We start from the raw sequence: 24,512 nt of genomic DNA, 5'->3' as shown, positions 1-24,512 counted from the left end.
GACCCACATGCTGCAGAGGAAGGTGAAAAACCCCCACGGTCACTGCCAGTCTTACCTGGAAATTGCTTCCTGACCCCACATACAGCAATCAGACCCTGAGCATGTGAGCAAGAACCAGCCAGCCAAGCGCCCGAGAGAGAGAATGATTGGTGCCACCTTAGAGCACTGTCCCACCCCATCCTGTGTCCCATCTCCAGCTGTAGCCATCCCTGATGGTACAGAGGAAGGAGACAACCCCCCACCCCCACCCCAAAACCATGGAGGGCAGGGAGAGGAGGGGGAGATTCTCTTCCTGGCCACTGCATGTGATCGTCCAAAGCCCTGAAGCATGAGACTTTAGGAACATCTGACATGAACCAGAAGGGAGTCCTCAGGGCTGCCAAGCCCTGGCCTCCCTAACACAAGAAAGCCTGTCTCTCAACCCTGTTCATCACTTTGTCCAGCTCTCTCAATTAATTAGTTTTCCCCACACCTCTGACTGGAAGGCTGTCCCAGGACCTCACTCCTCAGCTAGTTAGAAACCTTCTTCTAATTCCCAGCCTGGACTGGTTCATGGCCAGTTTATCCCGATTTGTTCTTGTGACAACATTGTCCCTTACCTGAAATAGCTCTTCTCCCTCCCTGGTATTTACTGTCTGACGTATTTATAGAGAGCAATCAGATCCCCTCTCAGCCTTCGTTTTGCTAGACTAAACAAGCCAAGCTCTTCCAGTCACCTCTCATAAGACAAGCCCTCCATTGCCCTGATCATCCTCCTAGCTCGTCTCTGCCCCGGTTCCAGTTTAAATTAATCTCTCTTGAACATGGGTAACTAGAATTGTATGCAATATTCCAAACGAGGGCTTACTAATTCCTTGTCCAATGGCATTAACGCTTCCCTATCTCTTCTGGAAATGCCTTGCATGATACATCCTACAATTGCTTTTTTTTTTTTTTTTTTTGCAGCCACATCACATTGCTGGCTCAGAGCCATCCTGTGATCGACAAATACGCCTAGCGCCCTCTCCTGCTCTGTCACTTCCAAGTGATGAGCCCCTAGCTTCTTGCAGAAATTCTTCTTGCACTCTAAGTGTACAACCTTACACTCTGTACTATTACAGTTATTGTCACTCCAGCTCTTCCAGGATAGCATTCCGATCCTCCTCTGTGCTGACGATGCCTCCCATCTTTGCACCACCAGCCCATCGCATTAGCATTCTCCTGTTATTTTTTTGTTTGGTGCGACGGTCATTAATAAAGATGTGAAATAAGATCAGTTCCCAGGGCCAGTTCTCGAGGAGCTCCACTAGTGATGTCCCTCCAGTCCAGTAGTTCACCTTTCAGCACAACCTGTTGCCTTCCCCCATTAGCCAGTTCCTTACTCACCTCTAAATTCTTTAACCTAAGGTCCCCCCACCCCATCTCTAATTTAACCAGTCATTTCCCATGTGGGACTGTGTGTCGAATGCTTTATTGAAGTTTTCATTCAGATTGTCCTTGCCCTGGTGGCCTGAGCCCTTGCCGGCAAATCCCCATCCTCGCTGCTCTCGGGGAGGTGCAGAGAACAGGGACATGGGGTGGATTGCTACTGTTAAACGGCGAACTGCTACTGGCGGTTTCTACAACCTCAAAGCTGGGCCCCGGGGCTAGCAGCGGGGGAAGCTGTAGTTGAGACAGAGCTTGGGCATCTTTACCCCCTTGTCATTTAATTCTGCTCTGATGTGGGCTAGGCGATGTGGGTAACAGAAAGCACCTGAACCATGTGCTATAGCATGGCTTCCACCATGGGGTGGCACTGATGGAGAATTACTGCTGCTTTGCCAGCTAGTGCAGAGGCAGCCTAGGTCATCCCTTGGTGAGCAGCGACCAGCTGAGCTCTTGGGGCAAGCAAAGCTGTAAATCCAGTAGCTAGAGACCTACCAGATCAGGTTGTCCACCCGCATAAGGCTGGCTAGTCGCCAGGACTACACTTCTTGAATTGGGGGGCCATGCAAGGAATCATGTGAATAGCGTATCTTACCTGGAAAGCTGCAATGGGCCATTCCTGCGGAGGGACCGCTGCCAGCAGTTGTTTCGTGGCGGGGTCACTGGAGTGGCAATACTTGGCATGCATTAGCTTACCTTTGTAACTGATTCCCGGGCGTGTTCGCCGCTTCCCACACAGGCATAATAGTCCTTTGCCGGCAGGTCTTGCGGATTTTAGCGGCAGTGCGAAGCTGTGGTTTGGGGGTTTAAGCTCAGTCTTGGACGTTGGCTTGCAGACCAGGGTGGGCCCGGCGCCACAGCTGGAAGGCAGAGACTGTTTCGAAAGCTGATTTCATTGTTTTTTGGCCCATCTAGCTCGATGACTTGAACCTCCCAGAAATCAAACGGAAGCGGCTGGAGGACAGGAAGGAGGATGACAAGAAAGAATTCAAGGATATCTTTGAGCTGGACAGCGACTCTGACGGAGAGAGTGGTGGATTCTCTGTGCAAGGTATGGGGCTGGTAGGAGTTTGATTGTGTATTGCAAAGAGGCGGGGCCAAATTCAGATGGTGCCGTGCTGACTTGGAGGAGTTGCATTACAGCTGAGCATGGCCCATCAGGCTTGGGGACATGGAGAGAGAATGGTACGGAGTTTCCTTTTGTGGCTTTTCAAATAGCATAGGGAAGCTCATTTAGAGCCTTTTATTTTGCCCCGGTGTCTTTTTCCTTTGCCTCTCTCCAGCTCATTCTAAAGTCCCCACTAGCCTTCATCTCCCTTCCTGACCCTCCACCCCACCCCAGCACCTGCCTTTTGCTGCAGATGCTGACCCTTGCCAGCAGCTCTCTGATAATCCAGCAGCAGGCGCTCATCGTAAGGTAGCGCCCACTCTCTCAAATGTTTCTGTGATATGGCTGAGATTCAACCGCTGCAAGGAGTTCTGCGGTAGTTCTTGAATGCAGGTCTCTGTTCCTCTGTGTCTCCCTTTCCCTTCTGTACAACAGGAATACAAGCACGGCCTGCCTCACAGGGGTGTTGTGGGGATAAATACGGTACAGACTGTGAGGTCAGTACCAGAGGTAGGCCCAGCAATTGCTGGTTTCCAGAACAGAGATTGTCTTTGAGAGAAGGTCAGTTCCTCTCAAACCCAACACCCTTTCTGTTCCCGGGATCTTTTCAGACAACTCTTTAATGACTTAAGGACTGTACAGGGTTTTGATGGGGCAAGAGAGTTATGGTCTGTAGAGAAAATAGAGTGGTATAATTCACAAATTAACCACTAGGGGTCCGCTACAGAACATGCTTAAAAACTCTGGACACCTCCAAAAGCTGTCAAATTCTTCTTTTAGAAAGTCTTGTATTTATCTCATGTTTTCTGATTGTTATTACTAGGGAGATTTTCAGCAAAACAGGATATTTTTGTTAGTTCAGGAGCTCACCTGGCTTTCTTTCTTGCCCCCCATTTAAAGTTCTGCCTCCCACGTGGGATAGTGATTATGATGTGTCAGAGTAAATTCTGACATTTGCTGGGGAATTAAGCCACAGAAGTTGATGAAACCCTGTTTCGTTGCAGGTGTTCCTAATAAAAAGGGCGGCAGGCAAAGTTCAGAGAACTTTTGCCACATCAGCTGCATATTTAAAGCAATGGATTTTGCAGGTGTCCTTTGTAGTAAAGAGGAACAGGAAAAATCAAATGCACAAACAGAATTGGTGAATATTGAGATACCTGCAGCTCTGCCCAACACTTGGCTGAATATTGAGATACCTGCAGCTCTGCCCAACACTGGGCTGGGGCTTGTCGTGAATGCTTTAGGAGAAAGTCTCAGTAGTTTCCAAAGGGTTAATAACATGCGTAATTGAGGGACTGGGGAGTGGGAGTCCAGGACTCCTCGGTTCTATTCCTGTCTGCATCACTGGAAAGGTCACTTAACCCTGAGACTTATCTTCAATATTTCTATAAAGTGCTTTGAGATGCTCACATGAAAAAGGCAATATCCATGTCTGATGACTGGAGATATACAGTATAAGGGCATCCCTTCATCTCCTGGTTCTCGTCACCTCTATCAACCACTCCTGCTTTTGCTCTGGCCGCTTATCTGCTCACCAGAAAATCCTGATGAATGCAAAGCTTTCCGCGGTAAAGTGTGCTGCACCGGGTAGAGGAGATGGCTCTGAGATATAGGCCCCTGCCCAAAGTGAGCCACACTCCGCTGCAGAGGTGGGTATCTTGGGAGAGGAGCATAGGATGCATGATTGGGCCCGTGAAGCCCAGCAGCACTGACCTCCCCATGGAGAGTGACGGGGGAAGCCTTATAGACCACAGCTGGCTGGCGATGTGAAATGAGCTGTTGTACTGACATGTTCCGAAGCCCTTTAGACACCAGTCATCCTCCTTCAGAAGATGAACAGTAGTGACTGCCTGGGCTGAAATCTCTGCGCAGATCCGTCAGGGCCCTCAAACGCAAGTCTGGCCTGTCAGCTGGACCCCAGAGTTCCTGGCCCAGCCTGCTGTGTTCCTCTGGTGATGCGGGATAGCGAAAAGTACCAAGTCCTGTATAATGTGGGGCCACTCTGGGGAGCAGCAGGAGGCAGTGTCCCACTGAAGGGGGTCTGCTGTGCTCCCGGGAGTGCAAACACTGCCAGCTTCCCCACCTGGGCTACACTTGGCAGAGGCTGTGAGAGCGCGTTAGCTGACTACTCGCTGCAACAGCCTTACCCTGCTCTTTATTTCTGAGGTAAGAGCAGATGCACTCAAAGTGGTGGGGAGAGCAGCTAAGAAGTGACTGACTGCCCTTAAAGTCTTCTCCAGTGAAGCAACACCCTCAGCGGGAGTCCCCAGCATTACTGGGGCTTGCGTGCACCCCCAAGCGGCCTGGGCCATAGTTGCAGGGCAGGGCAGGGCCTGTCCCTTTCCAATAGCAGCAGTGTCCCCACATCTTGCCAGCCATGCACCAGCCCCGACCTTTCATTAAACGCTGTGCTAACAAGCAGAACGTCATTGATGTTTGTATTGGCTGTTTATGGTTTTGGCTGGTCAGAGAGTAGCGCAACCCTGCTGGCTTGGCATATGCCCGGGGTGGGATTTTCAAAGTGATCTAGGTGATTTAGAGACACATCGTTCATTCATTTTGCTTTGAAAATTTCAACCCAGACTTGGTTGCTCTTGTCTGTCTCCTAACAGGAGAGCAAGGAAACTGAAAAGTAGTAAATTAAAAACTGATATAAGGAAATGGTTTTTCAAACAGCATATAATAGGACTGTGGAACTCATTGCCACAGGATGTTGATGAGGCCAAGAACTTACCAAGACTGGACATTTATATAAATAACAAAAATATCCTGGGTTATAGTTAATGCTAAAAAAGTAGTATTTCCACGTTTCAGGGTTTTAACCAGCCTCTTAACTATTAGGGATTAGGACAAGACTTTATTGGGAGAGCTTTTACCCTGCATTGGCCAACTGTGGGGTTCTTGCACCTTTCTCTGAAGCATCTGGTGCTGGTCAGTGTCAGAGACAGGCTACTGGGCTAGATGGACCTTGGGTCTGATCCGATCTGGTGGTTCCTGTGGTTGTACTGTGGGTAGCAGAAGAGAGCCCTCCCATATCCACTCCCTCCTTTTCCTGAATTGACCTTAGTAGCATCTGTAACTGGCTCACTAGTGAGATGCAGAGAGCTGGACTAGAATAGAAATGCTTCCCATTCCTAGCCAGAGACGAGGCGTTTGGCATGGGAACCCTTTCCCTGTTGATAGCATCATCTTCTTTCCATTTGTGGTTCAGTTTTGCCCAGACTGATCCCAGCCTGCATTCAGCCCGTGGAAAATCAGCCGTTAATAGCGAGGAAATTAGCAATTTTCTGTTAATTAGCTGCTATTCAAAGCCCCTCTCTCCCCCACCTTTTTTTTTAAATTAAATATTGCTGTAGTTAAGTGCTCATTAGGGTTTACAGTGACTATAATCTCCCTGGAATAGGTTAGCATGGAGAACAGCAAGATTCCTGGGGTTAACTACAACTAACTAAAATACCTCACTTGTTAACTAATGTCTAACAAATGTCAGGGCAGCTGGGGCACAGGAGAGCAGGTTACTGAAGAGGTCTGTCCCAGTGCAAACAGTTCACTTGCTTTGAAGAAGGCTTAAGATGCAAAATGAACAGTAAAGGACAATCTAGTTCAGCAAGTAGCAGGGGAAAAGTATAGAAAAATACCAGCCTCTCTCTCTTTCTGTTTCCCAGGCCCTGTAATCAGAAAGCAATTAATTGCCACAGGGGAAGCGTGGCTAATTAGTGTAGCAAATGAATGACTTCACGTGCACAGCCACAAAATCCATGTTGTGTGTGCTTATTATAGTACCCCACTTCTAGGCTGAGGTAGGGGAGAGGACATGGCTGCTTTGATCACTTATTTCCACTGCTTCCTTAATGACCTGGCAGCCCTGATGGGAGCCCCAGTGCAGCATGCTCCCATGTGGTGCTAATGGCCTGGACTTGCACTTGGTAGGATTGGGGCCCCCGCGTGCCCTAAAGCTGCTGGTGCAGAGGGCAGGTGGACCCTGAAGAGCGAGGCTTTTGCCAGGCATTCGTGAGTGTACAGTGCAGCTGACATTACACCTCCCCCGGTTCTGTTCCCTGCAGGGTGCGGTGCTCTATCTCCATGGGTTTGTCAGTTGATCACAGGATAAGCAGCACCCACCTAAACTGCTCTGGGCAATTCAGTTAAAATCCCCCAAATAGCCACAACAGCAACTGAACAAACATCCCCCATCCCTCAAACACAATTCCCCATTGCTCGCTGTCCCCTATCCTCCTCCCCCCCGAACACCCACGGTCCAGCTGCAGGGGTACTGGATGGAATTCATTCTGTCGTCTGGCTCCCGTGTTCCCTTAGGAATAACTGTGTTTAGGCAGGGGCCCTGCCACTGGGACACACGAGAGCTCTCTTTGCTAGGCCTCGGGCAAGTGGGCGGGGACAGCTGCCATGCAGAGCCCGGCATGAAATTGGGCTCCGTTGTGGATGGGGCAGCCTTCCACCCCCTGAAGCTCCGGGAAGGAGGGGAACAGAGCTGGACAGTTTGCGGGGTATTTAGGGTCGGCTGTATCCAAGAGAGCATGGTCAGAAGGGAGGCTGCAGTCGGTCCTGCTGGGAGGGTGGGTACGGTTCCTTACTCTGGCGGCCCTGTGTGCCCCAGTAGGGTCTGGGGAGCTGTGTCCTCCCCCTCCCTCCTGTCTGGCCTGGCTGATAGCAGGAGCTCAGCTGGCCCCTTGCCTGAGGGGGAGGCTGTCGAACCCCAGACAGCTGGAAATGGGGAGGTGCCCTGAGCTTCCCTGTTCTCCCAGGCTCCTGGAGGGGCAGCTGCAGGGGATCAAAGTACCAGCTGAACTGCTGACAGGATCATGGGTGGTGCACCCCAGTCTCTGCTCTCGTCCTCCAGATGGAATATGTATTGCCTCCTACTCCCACCCAGGGGATGCACACATACCCCTCCAGCTGCACCAAGGGGTATGTACCACCTGCTGCCCCCACCCAGGGGGTGCACCCCCCCCAGCTGCACCGAGGGGGTTATATACCCGCCTCTTGCCCGCACAATGGGGGTGCCCCCGCTTCTTCTCCAGCTGCACCTGGGAGGAGTCAGGGATTTGCTGCTTCCTGGCTCGTGCTCTGAAGCAGCTGTCAGCAGCTTGGTGTGTGCAGCTTGAGCAGCCCTTGGCTCTGCTCAGCTCTGCTCCCCGTGGGAACTGTCCTCTCCCTCCAGGGTGTGGCAGCAGCAGCCGCACATCTGCTCGAGCTGTTGTCCTTGGAAGCCTCCCCGGGGGGGTCCCTGGGAAGCAGTATCCCCACCCTGGGGGGAGACAGGAGGGGTCCAGTAGGCAGAAGGGAGGGGGTGTTTCTCCCCCTTATGACTAGATGTTGGGGAGCAACATTGAGGGTGCAGACTAGGGTGGGGGAGAGGCTGCTCTGTGACACGGGGAGCAGAACAAGAGTGGGTGGATCCCTATGGGGGTGAAGCAGCAACTCTGTAACATGGGGGGGATGTGTGGCAGGTATTTACAGGGGGAAAGGCTCCTGTAGGGGACAGAGTATCTAGGATGGGGAGCAGTGAAATGGAGCAGCTCCCTTACGGGCAGAAGCAGCTCGTATCTGGAGGGGAGGGTCTTAGAGGGGACACTTGCCCGTATGATTCCAGCAGTTACGGTGCGCACGCACCCACACAAGGTCTCCATTTAGCAGGGTGAAAACCCAGGCTGTCGACAGGAAGAGGGAACTATATTTAAAACTAAAAAAGGGGAGGGATATCGGGGGGAGGGGGTGTCCTGCACCCAGTTTCTATGGTCTCTGCTTCTTTTGCTTCTCTTTCATGTTGCTCATCTCCCTGAGTCTTGGAGATTGCTTCTCCTTAGTTATAGTGAGAGGACGGAGCTGCCGCTGTGTGTACGTTCCAGGGAGGGTTACATGCAGTGTCCTAAAGACTTGGGGACGATGATAAACCTTTCCAGTGATTTTAGGACGAGCGCTCTCTGCTCTTCTGGCATTGCTTTTATGTACCTGCTGCACTGGATGGAAATACTGTCGGATAGCAAACATCGTTTGGGGGAGTGAGGGGTTGCAGGTACAGTAGCTGCTTAATTGCCTCAATTATTGGTGATTTTCTTTCGGGTCCGCCCTAAAATAATGAGGAATTGATTATTTTTGCTGTAAACACATGTTCACACCCCTGGCTGCCTCTGCGAAAATACATCTTACCATAGCAAATGATTAATTCTGGAGTGAGCATGTCAATACGTATTGTGCATAAAAAACGTACAGAACTGTGTGTGTGTGTGTGTGTGTGTGTGTGTGTGTGTGTGTGTGTGTGTGTGTGTGAGAGAGATCTGTATGTACAATACACGCATACATACCCCTCGTGTGTGTGTGTGTGTGTGTGTGTGTGTGTGTGTGTGTGCAATGTCTGTACAAAGTGTGTGTATAAAGATGATGTGGGATGAGCAGCCGTGGTGAGGCACACGATATAAATACCTAGAGGCTACAGTCATGTAGAATGTGCCCATAGCTGGTATCTGTGTCTGTTGTGATTAAAGGGGTAAGGACACAGTTAAAAATGTTGTGTATATGTACGTGTAAAATATACACACACTTCTCTGGCTATAGCTGTATCTGTGGTACATATATTAATACGTATAACTACATGTAAACACTTCAATGATAAATGAATATATTCACAGTTGGTGTGAGTAGGCTAAAGAAAAAAGTAGAATCACCCTTATTCTTCAGGGCTGCTTTGGGTCAGGAAGCAAAACCACGGTGGACCAGGCTACTCCAAATTGTACATTCCAGGGTTCCATGCTCCTTTCTCTGAAGCATCTAGTGCTGGCCACTGTCAGAGCAGGGATATGGACCCAGATAGCTCCTGGGTCTGGTCGGGTGTGGCTATTCTTGGGTTCCTATCTATAAATCTGAAAAGTCATTCCCCCAAATTAGAAACATACTGGGCAACTGAGAGACGAGAAGTATTTAAGTAAGCTGAAATGGCATTGCGCTGTCTGTAACGTGATAACATTTGGCTACTGCAGCTGATCAAATCCTGTTTGGGTTTGTCTCACAGCGTCACTTAGGGGTACAGCTATGGTTTGTGTTGTGTGTTGCCTATCAATATGGCAGCATGAGCTGTGTGTGGAATAGTATGGATACAGTATCGTTGTCTTTTTGCCTGTTAAGATACAACAGCTCTCTAAAATGACCCCAGAGCCAATCCCAAAAGATTGGTCTTGTCTCTTTTTTAGCTAGAAATTCACTTCCATCAACACTCGGTTCCAGAACCGTGTTGATTACAAGTAGAGCGTGGTGGAGCCCAGCAACTTTCTGCAGCTGGGATTGTGTCAAACTCCCCTCCTCCCCCCATTTTTATGTGAGATCTGAAACATTAGAGACCTGACTGTATGTGTGTGTTGGAGAGGGGGAGCATGTGTGCCTACGCTTAACTATAGGCATAAAACACGAGACATGAATGTAGGGTCTCACAGGGTGCTGAGCGCCCTCGACACCTATGTGTTGGTGAATGTTTGACATCCTGCTCCCCCGTGCCTCAGTTTCACAACCCTAATCATTTTCTCCCTAGTCCTTTCCTTCTGGTCTTTCCTTTCCTTCCTGTCAGGCCAATCAGGGGCTGTAAAATTAGGTTCAGCTCTTGCTCACTCCACCCTGGAGTTGGGTTTCTTTGCAGCAGAAGGCCCAGAGGAAGGTGATGGAGGTTGAATGGCCCTGGGCTCTGAATCACATTTAGATCAATTGCTGGTTGAACTTTGCATAGGGAAACTCATGACGTTTTTGATTTGTTTGCCTAGTAATCCAATAGACTTCATTTATGCAGCCCTCCTCTCCCCCCTCCCAAACAAAAATAAAACCACCACCAATCTTTCTGTTGTGATTTCCCTAGTGGCAAATCTTTCTGCTTCGTTACGATTTGTATCTGATTTCAACCTGGCAAGGCAAAGTTGCCAGGCAAGCGTCAGCGCACGCAGCAGATACAGCTGCATGTTTGGGCTGGGATAGGGATGGGATGTAGAGGGAGCTTCTGATACTGGTTTTTAACCAGTTAAAACATCTGCATGAAAGGGAAGAGCCTCCCTTTCATCCCCTTTCGGCTTAAGCCATGGTGGTACAACTGCCTGCCAGCTTCTGCAGGGCTGGAACAATGCCCGAGGTGCAGGAAAGGTGGCTGATAGATGGGCTAGGTAGACCGATGCTTGCTGAGGAAGGCAGGCTGGAGAGGGACTGCTTGGTGCCGTCAAAGGTCTGGTAGGGAAGGGGGTGGGTTGAATATTTCCAGAACCACACCGGTTTTCTGAGGGCGAGGGTGGAGGGGGCGCGTGGATTTGATCGATTGTCTGTCTAGCGCGGGGGGCGGCAGTGGCACACATTCCTCTCATTTACCAGCTGACGGCTCTCTGGGAGGGAAGACGGCTGCTCCTGGAAATTATTAATGGCTCAGGAAGAGGTGCTGGATTGCCTCGTCATGAGGCAATTAATGGCGAGAAGGGAGCGTGGCTGCATTCTCTCTCCAGGCCGGGCCGTAATGAGCAATCTGTCCACATTAGGCAGTGGTATGCCTCTAATGAACTTGAGCAGGTTTCTTCGTTTATCCGTCACGTAAGCATATTACATCAGCGGGGGGTGGGGGGAAGGGAGGAGGTGGTCCAGATGTTTTCATTTGTTAAAGGAATAACCGTGGCCCTTCTAGCTGGCAGATTTCCTGGCGTGTGCCTCTGCATGTGGGATTAGCCAAGCAATCCATAAGCAGTGTCTTCTCTGGGGTGGGGGGGTAAGAAGAGGGGTTATTCCTTTTATCGGGTAATTAGTCACCCGAAGTGTTGCTAGGTAGAGGCATGGGAATAGATTATATAATAACAATAGATGATTATCATAAATGTCCTCCTCGAAGCTGCTTGCCTGATCCCTCTTGGCTTCGATCTTTCTCTCTCTCTTTGGTTTTCGTTTTGACTTTGCTCGAAGAGACGCTGATCCAGAAGAACGCTGTGTATTGGATACAGGCGATGGTTGCAATTCTGCAGTGAGTGCTGCTCGGGCAGACCCCTGTAGGGATCCTGGGGGCCCTGTGTGGGTGCAAGCCCCACCCCAGGGGAGCTAATCACAGGATCGGGGCCTCTATTAACGCCATGTCTCTGGGATGATCTAAGGGGATGAGACAACCAGCTCCCACTCGTCATTGGGGTTTGACTCCCTCCGTCCCGTTGGAGAATCCCAACCATGGGGTCCCTGGTAAAGGAGCCTTGCAGCCATGGAGAGCCTGGGAGTGGGTGGGTGAGGGAGGCAGGGGAGAGCACCCGGAGAAGGGGCATAGGGAAGCAGAATGCAACTGTGCATCTGATTAACACCTCCATCGGAGAGCTGCTGGCGTTTCCGGAAGGGGGGGCACTCCCATCTCCCCGGCAACAAGGAGCCGGCCACGGGGCCCTGCTTTGTGGCAGATCAGGGAAAGCAATAGATCCAGGGCTAGCAAGCATGGCTGGAGCCCTGCGAAGGGCCTGCCGATAATCTAGGTGGGTGAAACAGCCCCGTGGAAAGGGGCTGCCCGAGGTCTGTCTCCCCCAGCCATGAGCGTGTTACACGTCCTCTCTCTGTGCCGATCTGCAAGGGATACTAGTTTGATAGTGATGCAGCTAGAGAGCGGTGGCAGTGTACGCTTCTAGCGCCGGAGGTCCACAGTTCAAACCCCAATGTATCACTTGCCATGATGGCCGTCCTGTGTCACCGCTTACATCCCGCTGCAAAGGTTGCCTGGCGCCAGTCTCCTGCAAAAGCATTTGCATCAGGCTTGCAGGCTCAGAAGTGTGGATTTTATTCCTCCAACTCATGCATCAGTCGCTTCTCCTCCCAGCCACCCCACTCTTTCTTTGCCGGATCACTTCTCCAGGCGCTGGGCATGAGACTCAAGGTGGGAGTTTGGGTTGCTGAGTATTGGGAGGGAATCCTGGCTCTGGCAATCCCCTCTTCCCAGGCATGTATGGGAGAACACGTCTGGTTCAGTATAGCCATCCAGGTGATCTCTGGTGATCTGGGTTCTCCACCTCTTCCCTTCCAAACACTTGCTGTGTGCCCTTGAGCATCTCCCTGAGGGCCGCCTGCATTGAGCACCCAAAACTCCAAAGTCAATGAGAGATGCAAGCTGGGCCCTTCCTGCCCAGTCCTGCAAGGGTCTGGATGCTCTTTGCCCCCCCCCCCCGACATTAGCATGGGCTAAGGAGGAGGCATGGCACCATGGCGATGGGTACAGCATAAATTGGGCCACTGCCCTCTGTTGTGCCTCAGTTTCCCCATCTGTAGAATGGGAGCAATAGCGCTCCTCTGCCTTCCCAGAAGGCTCAAAAGGCTGAGTTCACTAGTGTGCTCAGAGGGCTTGGATATCCTGGGACGGGGAGTCCTATGGAAAGGCAACGTGTACGGAGACAGACACGGACTTGTTTTAAAATGAAGTTATGCGTAATGCATCTCTGGCCCCTTAATCAGAAACGTGTGTTGGAGGCAAAGTTATCTCCAACTGCTGCAGAGGGATTTATCCCTTGATAATGGGTGGAACATCATCTTCAATTTCTTTGTTTGAGGCCAGCTTTTTTTTTTTTTTTTTTCCCCCTAACCCTGTGTTTGTTCTTCATTTCACGTCACCCCAGCACTAAAGGATCTTGCAGATGATCTCTCCTGGTGAGACACAGAACTTAGTGGTGCGATAGATTGCCCTGCGGTGTGTGTAACTCAGCACGTAGACTGAAAGAGTATCTCTGTGCTCCTGTAGCATGTCATGTCCAGGAACCAAATCCTTGCACTAAGCTGCTCTATTGGACTAAGGGGCCCCAGCAACTCCAGGTGCTAGGAACATGAGAATTGTCATACTGCATCAGACCCATGGTCCAGCTAGTCCAGGCTCCTGTCTCTGACACTGGCCAGTACCAGATGCTTCAGAGGAAGAGCCCTGCAGTAGGGAGTTATGGGGTAATCTGCTTTCCCCCCATATTAGGTCTCATTGTGATCTCTGAAAGCTAGAGATTGAGATTGAAGATCTGTTCCCGAACTGTGGGTGTATTAACTATTCACACACTGTCCATCTTCTTCACCCTGCTAAACAGCCAGGCCCTTTTGGAACCTTGCTCAGCCTTTGCCTGGTGATCATTTTTGTTTAACCACATGCCTTTTGCAACCAGCTAGTTTGGCAGCCAAGCTGGGCAAGTCTTTAGAATGGCTGCAACCTCCCGGGAGCGCTGGCGGATTTCCCATCCTGTCTGAGCTCCACCCTCCTCCCCCTGCACCAGTAATAGCTTCATCATTAAAGTGATTAATGCAGACTTTACAGCGCCTGCTTTCCGACCAAATTGTATTAAAAGTCAGGCTAATATCTCCAAGTTGAGTCAGCAGGGACTCCTGGAGGAGGCGGGGTGGAGGAGGAATTGTGTGCAGAGGGCTCCCGGCACCGCTGCTCCTCTGGTTTATGCAAGCTTTGTGCTGGCAGAGGGACATGCGGGCATGCAGCATCTGGGCACTACGCTGGGGCTTAGGGTTAGTCTGGTGTTGGCTGCCCCTCTCAGCTTCCCAAAGGAGAAGAGGCTCTGGACTCCCCCTCGCCGTCGGATCGCCCTTCTGACTGCATGGAGTTGGGTTCAGCCTTGATTTCACCTTCTGCCTCCTAGCCACTCCTCCCCCCATGCACAGTCTGTACCTCCAGGACAGGCACCGATTATTTCCTTGCCCTAGGGCCCAAGAGGGACCAGATGGCGACTGATCACAGTTTGGTTCAGGCCTTGCTCTGGGAGCTGTGCGCTGCCCCTGGCACGGGCTATGTTGTGAGGTCATGACCCAGCCCAGTCTTCAAGTTTGGTCGGCCCTGTGCTGATTCCCTCCCGCTCCCCAGGAATGACTGAAAAGTTGGCTGGAAGGTGGGGTGTTGAGTGCCCTGGAAGGAGTGAGCTCTAGACAGACGCCGGTGGTAAAACAGGTCGCTGTCATGGTCCATCTGCCCATGGAGCTGGAGCTGTAACTTCCGGCTCGGGCGGACATACCCTGGCTACACCCGTCGAGCTAGTGCACTAGATGTAGAAATGTTGCCGGGGGGCGAGTGAGGCCAGCAGCCCTGGCTGAGAGATGCAGATGCTTAGGGGAATTGGACGCTGTTTCAGGGTTTAGCACCTCCTTGCGCTTCGCAGTTGTCTCCCTCTCGTCCATCGCTGTCCGGGCCATTTCTTCCTGCAGGGCGCATTCCTCCCCGTCTCCCCAAGCCCGGCGGGGAGCTGAGCTGAGCTGTGGCAACTGCTCTTGTCTCATGGAGGCTGCCAGGTGGGGGCCGCCTCTCAAGCCATGGCAGGCCGCTGTGTGCTACGTGAATACCCAGCAGTAATCACACCTGGGTCTTCGCTGTCACAGCCGGCCCCAGAGATGAACTCACTCCCAGCCCCTTCCCCTTGCAGCTCTGTCCATGCTCTACAGTTCAGCTTTAAACACGCTGATTCCTCACTCTGGCCTCTCCTGTGCAGCCGATCATACCATCTGGCCGTTAGCCAGCGGGCACGTGGCTGTGGTGCTGTCCCTGTCGCTTCCCTGTCTGCCCCGTCACCCCACGGGAGGGTGCACACAGCACTGATTCCCTGCCCTGAGGGACCTCAGTCGGGATGTTTGTGTAACCCAAAAACAAATTAATTGCAGGAAAATCAAAGGCCAAGAAAGCGCAGCGATCCGCGGGGAGCCCAGCTGGGGCGTCGGACATGAGTGAGGATGACGACGAAGAGGGCACATATGAAATCGAGGAGCAAGAGGAAGAGGAAGCCAGCGACTCAGAGGGTGAGCAGCCTGGGAGGAGGAGTTGGGGGGGACCAGGCTGATCGCGAGAGGAAAGGAAAGGGAAATGTGGACAGGTCTATAAGTTTCAAGCCTGTCCTCCAGCCTGGTTTTTGGGAGCTCGTTGAGAAAGGCAAAGAGCCCCCTTGTGTAAGGCACCCGGCTCCAGGCAGGGGCCATGGGAAGGGCTCTCGCTCCTGCAGTTCAGGCTCAGGCTTCAGATGGATGAACAGGCTGCTGGTCCCTTTCATCTCCTTTCAGGGGCCGCCTGCAGAGAGGCTCAAATGAACTTCGCACAGCCCCCCACCCCACCAAGGCCTGGATTCCAGGCTCTACCCGGGCAGTGAGCACTCAACGCTTCACCTGAGCAGAGCCGTGGTGATGCTTTTCCTTTCTGCTTAACCCCCTGGCCACTGTTTCTCTCCCCGTGGGGGGAATGCGGCTGGCTGAAGCCGCTGGGGCAATGACATTGTAGCGGAGACGCCCAGTGCGTGTGGCGCCCGTGGAGTAGTTAGTGATGAGTTGGTTGCTCGCACAGACCAGTGCTGCATCCGTGCTATGCTTCTCCGTTAGCAGCTGGTGCCCAGAGGGGGACGTGTGCGGGCGAGAGGGCACCCTCTCTGGCTGGCCCCAGTGGATAAACAGCAGTTTATCCCAGCTCTGCTCCTGTGGGCACGCAGAGACCCAGATTGCCCACCGTGAACCGGGTCCCCAGGGGCCAGCCAGAACCTGAAGCTTGTCTTGCTCAGGCCCAGAGCCCCACGTCTCTCTGCAGCCTGGTCAGCGCTGGTCCCATGATGTGTGCTCAGTAGCTCTCTTTTGTCAGCGTTACCCGTCACTCCTGCTGCTCAGCTGGCAGAGAAGAGCAGAGTAAAGCCAAGCCTGCCAGGGCCTGTCGTGCCTGATGGCACCTTAGCCCAGTTTGTTGCCATCTGTGAGAGCGTGGGGGCTGGAGTGCGATCTGAGTGCTACAGAGCAGTGGAAGAGCCAGCGCCGCGATGCCCAAACCGAGTTGATACGGGCCCGGGTGGGAAGCAGCTGCAGTGTCTCCTGTGACTGGCACGTTGGGTTTTTTTGCTAGCTAGGGGGAGTCTAAGCCAGAGCGTTGCCCAGAATGTATCTGATTTGGCATGGCAGATGGCTGGGGCTTGGCACACACATCCCAGTGCCAGTGCCCAGATTAGATGGGCATTAGATACACGACGGGACAATGCTGCAAAGGCAAAAATGCTTGGGAACGTTTTCCTGTCTGCTCCAGGAGTGCTCTTTCCCCTGGCCCCACCTGACTGGCCTGAAAGGGAGGTGGGGAGGCCCCCCAGCTGGCTGGCAAGGTGCTCTAGTTTCCCAGAGGGAACTTTCCCCAGGCCTTAGGGGCCCATCCCCTCGGGGTGCAGGAGCACTTGGAAGAGCTGGGCTGGGACAGAGGCCCCGTACTATGGTGCTGTGCCCCAAAGGACTCCTCATGCCGCTGTCCTGTCTCCCAGAGCACAGCGCACGGATAGGTCTGGCTCCTGCTGCAGGGTGGTGTTCAAATGAACAGCAAAAGGCAGTTGAGGAAAGCCTCCAGTGCCTGCTGAGCGAGGCTCTCCCGGAGCTGCCTGGCTCCCGGCTGTGTCCAGCCGATCACTTCGGCTGAGGTTTGTCCCTCTCGGAGGGTGGAGAGAGGCCGGGAGGTCACTTGCGTTTTTTCTCTCTCTGGTTTTTGGTTTTTCTCTTTAGCTCTTGCTGTAAGGCCATCTAGGCTTCAGCCCCCCAGGGGTTCGGAGAGAGAAGAAATCTGACTCTCACATGACCCCTGGGGGAGGCAGTTCTGTGTCCCTGGCGCACTGGCGTTTCCAAGGCACCATCCAGAAGTGCTAATGAGCATTATTGGCCAGTGTGACACGCAGGGACTGCAGCGTCTCCTGCCAGGCCAGTGGGTTTTGCTGGCAGCGCCCCGGCCGCTGGCTCTTGTTGCACGGCTTCTCCCCATCCTGGTGCTCTCGAGAGGAGGAAGTGGGCATAAGACCCAGCTGGCCTCCAGCTCTGCAGTATGCTGGTGTCTGTGGCCAGCACAGCCTAGGAACCAGGCACTGAGGAGCCCTGGCTCCGGGGGGTCCCTGTGGATGTGGTGGGAGGAAGCCGAATGTAGCCTGCCTTACGGGAGGACTGGGCAGTTCTGCACAGCCCGTGGAAACTAGCTCTGCTTTGCATGGAGCTCACGAATACCTTCAAAGGGACCAGGGGCTCAGCCTGCGGTCAGGAGCCTCTGTGGCTCCAAGCCCCACAACTCCCAGTCTAAATCAGCAAGAGAGGGAAAAGTGACTGGATTAACGGGAACTGGGAGGAGAGGGCTCAGGGTTTCTTAGGAGCTCTGCTCGGCTCCCTCTCCTCTCCCTGCTTCAAACGCTGCATTTCACACACACGCAGTCTGTGCTGGAGCAGTGCTCTCCCTCCTGCTCCCTGGGAGCTGCAGCGGCACCGGTTCATTAATTAGCGTCTGTGATTAATTAGCGATGGGTCACCCCCTCTGCCTGCCTCGCCCCCTCCCGGTAGCACAGGATTTACACCTCTCTGCTCTTTCTGCCCGCAGGGGGAGCTGAGGAGGGGCCCTCCACCTCGGAGGGGACCCAGAAGCGGCTGGCCTATGCCAGGCGGCTGTCCTTGGCCGACCTCGAGCTGCTGGCCCAAGGGGAGGAGGACATCGTGGAGGACCTTGATGACAGTTACTTTGACGACCTAGCTGGCGACTAAAGACTCTGCAAATGCTCTGCGCTCCCACCCTCTGTGCCTAGGAGGGCGAGCTTGTGCCCTCGCCGACCATCAAAGCTGGTCGTGATGCGAAGTAGGCCGAGGGGAAGCCTCGAGTGATCCCAAAGGAGGAGGTAGGAGCAGCATGAGATGGGCAGCCCTAGCGGGGCGGAATTTCTTACGGATACAGCAGAGACGCTGCCTGGACCTTTTCCCCCAGAGTTACATTTGTGGGAATGCAGTGAAATGTGTGGTCACATCAGGACCAGTACAACTGCTCAGCAAAGGTAATAAAAAGCCCTCATTAAACTCCAGTGCCTTAAATGATGCAGGGTTCAGTGCCGGGAGGGACAGGTTCCTCTGCCCAGGGGGCCACTCGCCAATGGGCTGGGCACTCTGCCAAGTTGGTTACGGGGTGCGTATCAGGTGTGTCTTTGTAGCTGCCCGGTCTTCGGAAACTTTCCCCACCGTCATTAAAAGCAGCTCAGAGCTGTGTCCGCGCACATGAGCTGTGGGGGTGAACAGGGATGATCGCGCTGACTTGGCAGACGAAGGAAATGGAAGGGCCTGCACCGGTTGGCGGGTCAGTTTGCCCCAGTGGAACGTGTCCTCCCAGGGAAGGCTACTACGCCCCTGAGCCCCCTTTGCTTGTCTGCAGCCAGAAGTGCTGCTGTCCAGGCACCACCGAAGACAGGCTGGCAGCACTAACGCTGCTGGTGTACTGCTTACCTCGGTGACGAGAGGGTTTTTCATATTGTCCCTTCAGCACACGGTCTCAGTGAGCAAACTGGGCTGGCTCTCCCATCAACACCATGCTGTTAACCAAGTTCCAGTTCCAGGCTCTCCGGTGCATCCTTCAGCTCCTCCCCATGGGGGGCAGGACTTTAGCCTGCAGCGCTGCCTTTGCCAGGGAGGAGATGCCAGCTTGAATCCCAGACCCCATGTTTAGTTTGCAGGGCTGGCAGCTGCAGCAGGGTTGGGAAGTGGGCAGATTTGATTGGAAAATGTGTTGAGATTCTAAGTGTGACACCAGGACCAAGTCACATCTCTGAGGTTTGGAGGCGTGTGGTTGATTTTTTTTTTTTTTTTAAAACATTTCCAATACTGCCTTAGCAGGAGAGGGTTCCCTGGAGGCCGTGCACCTGCTGCTTCCATGGTGTTCAGAAGTGTTTGTGGGTGCACAGGGGTTGATGACAATGAGGCCCGTGCTGGTCTGTGCACTCGCAGTGAGGGGCCCAGTGACGGTACGTTCCTGTTACACATCTCCTCTGAGACACTCCAGGCAAACTCTCCCACAGCAAGGCTGTGACACGCCTCGGGCAGGGCTAGAAACCAGCCCCTGCAGGTCCCTGTGCTCCAGCCATTGCACGGCACTGCTCATCGTGAGCATCACCATGCAACTTTTAGATTGGGGAAAGGAAGGAAACCATTCGAAGATTGTTTCCCTGGGGCAGGGTTTAGATTAGAAACAGCTGATGAGATTGAGGGACTGTTGGTGGAAGAACTAGTGGCAGACATTAAGGAGTCACTTCCCCCTCCACCTTCATGCAAGCCTAGCACAAAGGCTCTCGGCATGGGGGTTTTCACTTGCTCATTTTTCCAACTGCCTAAAAGTTAAACTGGAGGACAGCCCCCCCCCCCCCCCCAGCTGCCATTGGATTGGACTGAGAGGATAAAAACCCAGCCAAAACCTACCTTGTGCTGTTTTGTCAAAATTTAAAATGACATTTGATTTTTGGCTGGGAAATGTCTGCTTTTTTTTTTTTAATAACTAAACCCTATTTTTGGCAAGAAACTTTTACAGTAATACATTCTTGACAAGCTCTACACCCACTCCTCATTCATCTGCTGCCTAGCCAGAACCAGAGCCTCGTAACCTCACTATGGGGTGCGCTCCCTCCCCTCACTCCTCTGTGCCAAAGTCTTTGTTGCAGTAGCTGTGGTGGGTGAAGCAAAACATGCTCCAGCTCCTGACCCCGAGGGGCAGTCGGTTTAATGCAAAAGAACTGCTGGAGCCCCCAGGAGCATAGACAGAGAGTGACTGCAAGGTGAAAGATCTGTTCCAGCAGCGGCTAGCAGGTAGGCACGGAGCAGACATTCTAAGGGGGAAAGCAAGGACCCTTTGTGATTTTTTTTTATTTAAACTGATTGCTGGAAAGCATTTATTGTGATGGGATGAATAATGACAATTGTTTTTTACAAGATAAAGAAGCTAATGTACCACCAAGCTATTTTTTATAAGAAAAACGGTAGCACATGCAAACAAAAAGAGAGAGCAAGAGCGCAAAGTACCATGTGTGATTGTTGTTCACAACTGTACAAGTTACAGGAGGTCACCTCAGGAGTTACCGTCGTCTTCACAGTATTAAAAACTCTCCCTTCTGGTTTGCCTGACCTCCCTACCTCCTATGGGCACGCACAGGTACCTGTCTCATAGGCCTTAGCAGGCCAGAATGTGCAACTACATCCACCTCTGTAACAAGGCTTTAAAAGAAAATAACCCCTCCACAACCAAAAAAACAGTATCAATGAGTCTGCTGTACACACGCAAGGGTTGGGGGGCCCCTCCCCACCACTGTTTTTCTTCAAAAGAAAGTCCCTTCCCCCACTCCCCCAAAAGTCCTGGAGGTGCTGGGGCCAAGGAGATGCTGCTATAGTCTGTGTCTCTGTGTGCAGTGAAAGCACCGTGGCACTTGGGGGGCAGCCCCCTCTGCCCCAGGGAGAGCGCCAAAGGCCCTTTGCCGTACCATCCGCACTGAAGTAAACATGGACCAGAACTTGCCTTTTGTCTGTCTTTGGTATTGTTTTAAAAGTTGCTAGAGATGCATAGACACCTGAACAAGGAGCTGAGTACAGTTTTGGGGGTTGGTTTGCTCACAGTTCAGGGCTCTCTGCCTTGGTGGGCAGGGTCACCCCCAGCAGTTCTCTAAAGCTGTGTCCCCTCGAAGGCAAACAGATGAGTGTTCCCATCTCTGCCCGCTGCTCTCCCTTGGGTTTGGACAAGCAGGAAAGAGGGAGCACGGCCAGATTTCTCTCAACCCATTTTTTTCCCCTCTTGAATTGCTTTCAATAAATCTTTGGATTTTTTTTTCCCTTCTTTGCTAACTGTGGCTTTTTTAAAACAAAACAAAAGTGAATGCGCACACACAACCCCCTTTCCCTCTTTCCTTGACCCTCAGGCTGTGGGGAGAGAGTCCTCTCGTACTCATTATGTTGAGTTCATCACACTGTGTCTTAGGACTGGAGGGAGTCGAGTGGCTGTGCAGTTACGATGGCGGTTTCGTGGTGTCGTTGATTCCAGCCATTAAGGGGGGGTTTCCATTTTCCTGCTTTGGTGAGATGCGGCTAGCAGGGAGCAGGCTGCTGCTGTACGGGGAGGATACGCTGCCTGTAGAGGATGGGCGGAGCTCAGCGGGTGCCAGGTCTCGGTCTGGAGGCCGTAAGCCAGGGGGCTGCAGGGGGAATGCCATGGGGAAGCTTGCCATGTAGAGAACCCTGCCGACTCTCTTGGCCACCTAAAACAAGCAGGAGAAAGAGCTTATCGGGCAGTGGAGGTAGGAAGCACCAGATGCTGTTCATGGGCCATAGAAACAAAGCATAGCAGGAGGGAGGGCAGTAGCAGTGCTCTGGCCAAGCTGCCGCGTTAGCATGGCTGTGTGAAAAGGAGGGACTGATAATGCAGGCACAGGGACTGCGCCAGAAAACAAGAGCAGGCCCGTGGAACACGAGCCATGGGGAGAAGACCATCCTGTGACCCACTTTAAACCCAGCTCACCTTTCCTGCTAGTAGAGGGTGGCCAAACTTGGACCAGGGTGTTGTGTAGCCGTGGCTGTTGGCTCATCTCCTCCTTGGCCCCAGCAGCTCCTTTTCACTGGCAATTCCCTTGTCTCTAACCCTGGTTTGTGAGCTTTTTGGGCTGGTGGTTGGTGTGTTGTACTGAACCACACAAAAGCCCTGCCTTACCCCAGGAAGGAAGGCAAGCGTTTGTGCCTCCAAACAGACACAGCCGCTCCTCTGATAGTGGTAACACCGTCACACATCATTGCTCTGAAACAAGACTAGTCTGTCAAACCTGTGGGAGTTCAATACCTCAAACTCAGCCCCCACCTTGCTCTGCATAACTCACATCCCCAATCCACCACTGCAGGAATATGGAAGCAGATCCTGAGCCCATCATTCTCCACGCAGCAGAGAGGCCAAGGTGCAGGAGCATTAATGGCGGTGCATTGCCTAAAGTCCAGCCTGGGTAATTACATCTCGCTCATCTTTACAGAGCGCACACGTTCAGGCCCTTGTCTCTAGCTCCTAGCCTGTCCTGCAGCACCTGCCTCCCTTGGGCAGTAGTTCCATACTGCCCCAGAAAGAAGAGTGGCCCTTGGCTACCTGCTGAGCATATGGGCTATAGCAAGAGGCATGGGGTAGGGAAAAGAAAGGAGCACTCTGCCTTTTATTCTCCCCCCGTCCCTGCAGCTATTTGGGGAGAGTGGGCTGTGCTAGTGTTTATGAACCATGGTGTGGTGCATACAGCCCCTTGGCAGTAGTTGCACATGCCCTGAATCAAAAGCCAAATCGGGGAGCTGGGACCCCCTGCCCTTTCCTGGGAAGTCGCACCATCTGCTTGCTACATTCCTTGAACTCCACCCAGGGGAGCAGCTTTCTGCCTTTGTGGGGGGGGGGGAACCAGGGGCATGCAAGGCAAGCAGGACATTGCAGACCGCAGAAGAGATGTGTGGAGAGACCTGCTATCATTTCCTCTCCCTCGCAGTCCTGTTTGCTGTGGAAAATATTAACTACAGTTGCTCAACGATTCTCTCTCCTGCCGCCAGCCCAACTTGAAAACAGCCTGGGAGCTGCACCAAGGCAAAGGAGCGTCCTGGCATGTGCTGAGCTCCTGGATACCTAGTGTTGCATGGGGGGGGGGGGGGGCGGGAGGCGAGGGAGCTGTTGTCAAATCCATAGAAGGCTGCACTGCCTCCCGCAGCCCCAAGGGCACAGAAACTTCGCCTGCAGTAGTTCTCACCTCCCAACCAGGGCCAATGTGCGCAGCCTGCTTCAGTGCCTACAGAGCGGTTTTGCATTTAAGCTTAAATAGAAACACAGGCTTGGGTTTAACCCAAACAACTGGGGTTTCTGTTGTGGGGCTTTGCCCCCCCCCCCCATAGAGGCAGGGCTTAAAACCAGATCTCATCCCTCCCCCAAAAATCTAAACCAAGTCTGTCTGCGAGCAAGTTAGAGTGCTCTGTTTTTAAGAAATGTAAGAGTTTTATTTCCGAGCGAATTGATCCACAGGGAACAATTGCCCACAGAACCTTTTTATTAGACCCCTCATAAACAGTAAGGGCTGCAGGGAAAGTAATAAAGTTACCCTGATTGTTTTAACATAATATAACAAATGTCTAGCTTGTGGGTAAGGGAAACTAAACCCGTCTGTATGTGTGTGTCACTATAGCATGGTTATTTACATAAATTAACACACATATGTATGTAACATGTCTGTATACGCTTGTGTACATCATGTGCATGTAAGACAGTAATGAATGTCTATATACATTAGTGTACATACATTTTATGGAATTTATATTAATGGTTTTTATATATATAAAAATCATTCTGGTACTGGAATTTATATTAAACACCCATTCCCGTAACATTTTATTTCCAACAATACATTTACGTGTGTGAAAATGGATGTGTCCACGTGCATTTTGTTTTTACAGATACCGGTTAGAAATGTTTAATGTTACCCTTGATTTAGAACTGCAGGTGCCTTCATAAACTACATTTTACTTCCCTTCAAAAAAAAAATTCCCCCTGGTGTTTTTATACTAGACCCTGTAGCATTTGTGTTTATTAGATGAATTTTGTTGGACAGTTCACACACACTGACCCGAACAGGAACAAATGGCTCTAAATCCCAGGAAAGTGCTGGTTAATCATCATCAATCTGGCCTCTCCCTCTGAGTCTCCCATTCAGAGCAGGGTGGGTTAGGGCCTGTGAGCCAAACCCTGGCCGAGGGGGACTGAGAATGAGTGATCGCTGCCTCCAGTGGGGGCACAGTAGGCTTTGCCCCACCTTTAATCAACCAGAGACCTGATTCAGCCCTCCCTGCCTCCAAGGGTGTGTGTATCTACATTGCATCTGGGAGTGACCCTTGTGTTTGCATGCTAAATACAGCTGTGTTGACAAACAAGAGGGCTGGTGACACTTCTATAGTGCCTTCCCTCAAGGCTCTCACATGCTAGTGAATTAAGCCTGCTCACACACAGCACGGAGGGGGCGGGTTATAAGGAAGGGGGGTTAACCTCTCTCTGCCTGAATCACTGACGATCAGCGTGCAGAGCTGTGAACCCAGCTCCTGGTGCTGCAGATCAACCACTAGACTGAGCTCCCTGGCATTTTGACCTTCACCCCATATTATAAGAGAGCTTGGGGGGGGAGGGAGCAGGAGATGCAGCTTTGACTTGATCCCGTTTCGACTGCACCATCCGCCACTGCTGAAGTGG

The 24,512-nt window shown here is 52.3% G+C and overlaps 2 protein-coding genes across 17 annotated transcripts in view; one reads left to right on the top strand and one right to left on the bottom strand.

The window, feature by feature from the left end:
• NOC2L (NOC2 like nucleolar associated transcriptional repressor) overlaps nucleotides 1–21,103 on the top strand; it is an 86,628-nt gene extending 65,525 nt beyond the window's left edge. For 3 of the 4 annotated variants that reach the window (XM_043499762.1, XM_038376599.2, XM_038376603.2), the window contains exons 17-19: nucleotides 2,320–2,455; nucleotides 15,146–15,280; nucleotides 17,850–18,316. In XM_043499762.1, coding sequence (XP_043355697.1) covers nucleotides 2,320–2,455; nucleotides 15,146–15,280; nucleotides 17,850–18,010 — 432 coding nt within the window. In that variant the 3' untranslated portion in view covers nucleotides 18,011–18,316. Of the gene's footprint in view, nucleotides 1–2,319; nucleotides 2,456–15,145; nucleotides 15,281–17,849 lie in introns of all 4 variants that reach the window. The other variant, XM_038376602.2, reaches the window with a different exon arrangement.
• The window catches only part of SAMD11 (sterile alpha motif domain containing 11), a 182,770-nt gene continuing 179,063 nt past the window's right edge, over nucleotides 20,806–24,512 (bottom strand). For all 13 annotated transcript variants that reach the window (XM_038376597.2, XM_043499755.1, XM_043499750.1 and 10 more), the window contains one exon: nucleotides 20,806–21,522. In XM_038376597.2, the coding sequence (XP_038232525.2) occupies nucleotides 21,274–21,522 (249 nt within the window). In that variant the 3' untranslated portion in view covers nucleotides 20,806–21,273. The remainder of the gene's footprint in view (nucleotides 21,523–24,512) is intronic.

This window comes from Dermochelys coriacea, chromosome 18 (genome assembly GCF_009764565.3).
Source record: "Dermochelys coriacea isolate rDerCor1 chromosome 18, rDerCor1.pri.v4, whole genome shotgun sequence".
Classification (NCBI taxonomy): domain Eukaryota; kingdom Metazoa; phylum Chordata; order Testudines; family Dermochelyidae; genus Dermochelys; species Dermochelys coriacea.
Note: the sequence above shows the minus strand (reverse complement) of the source record. Positions and strands in the feature narration are given on the sequence as shown.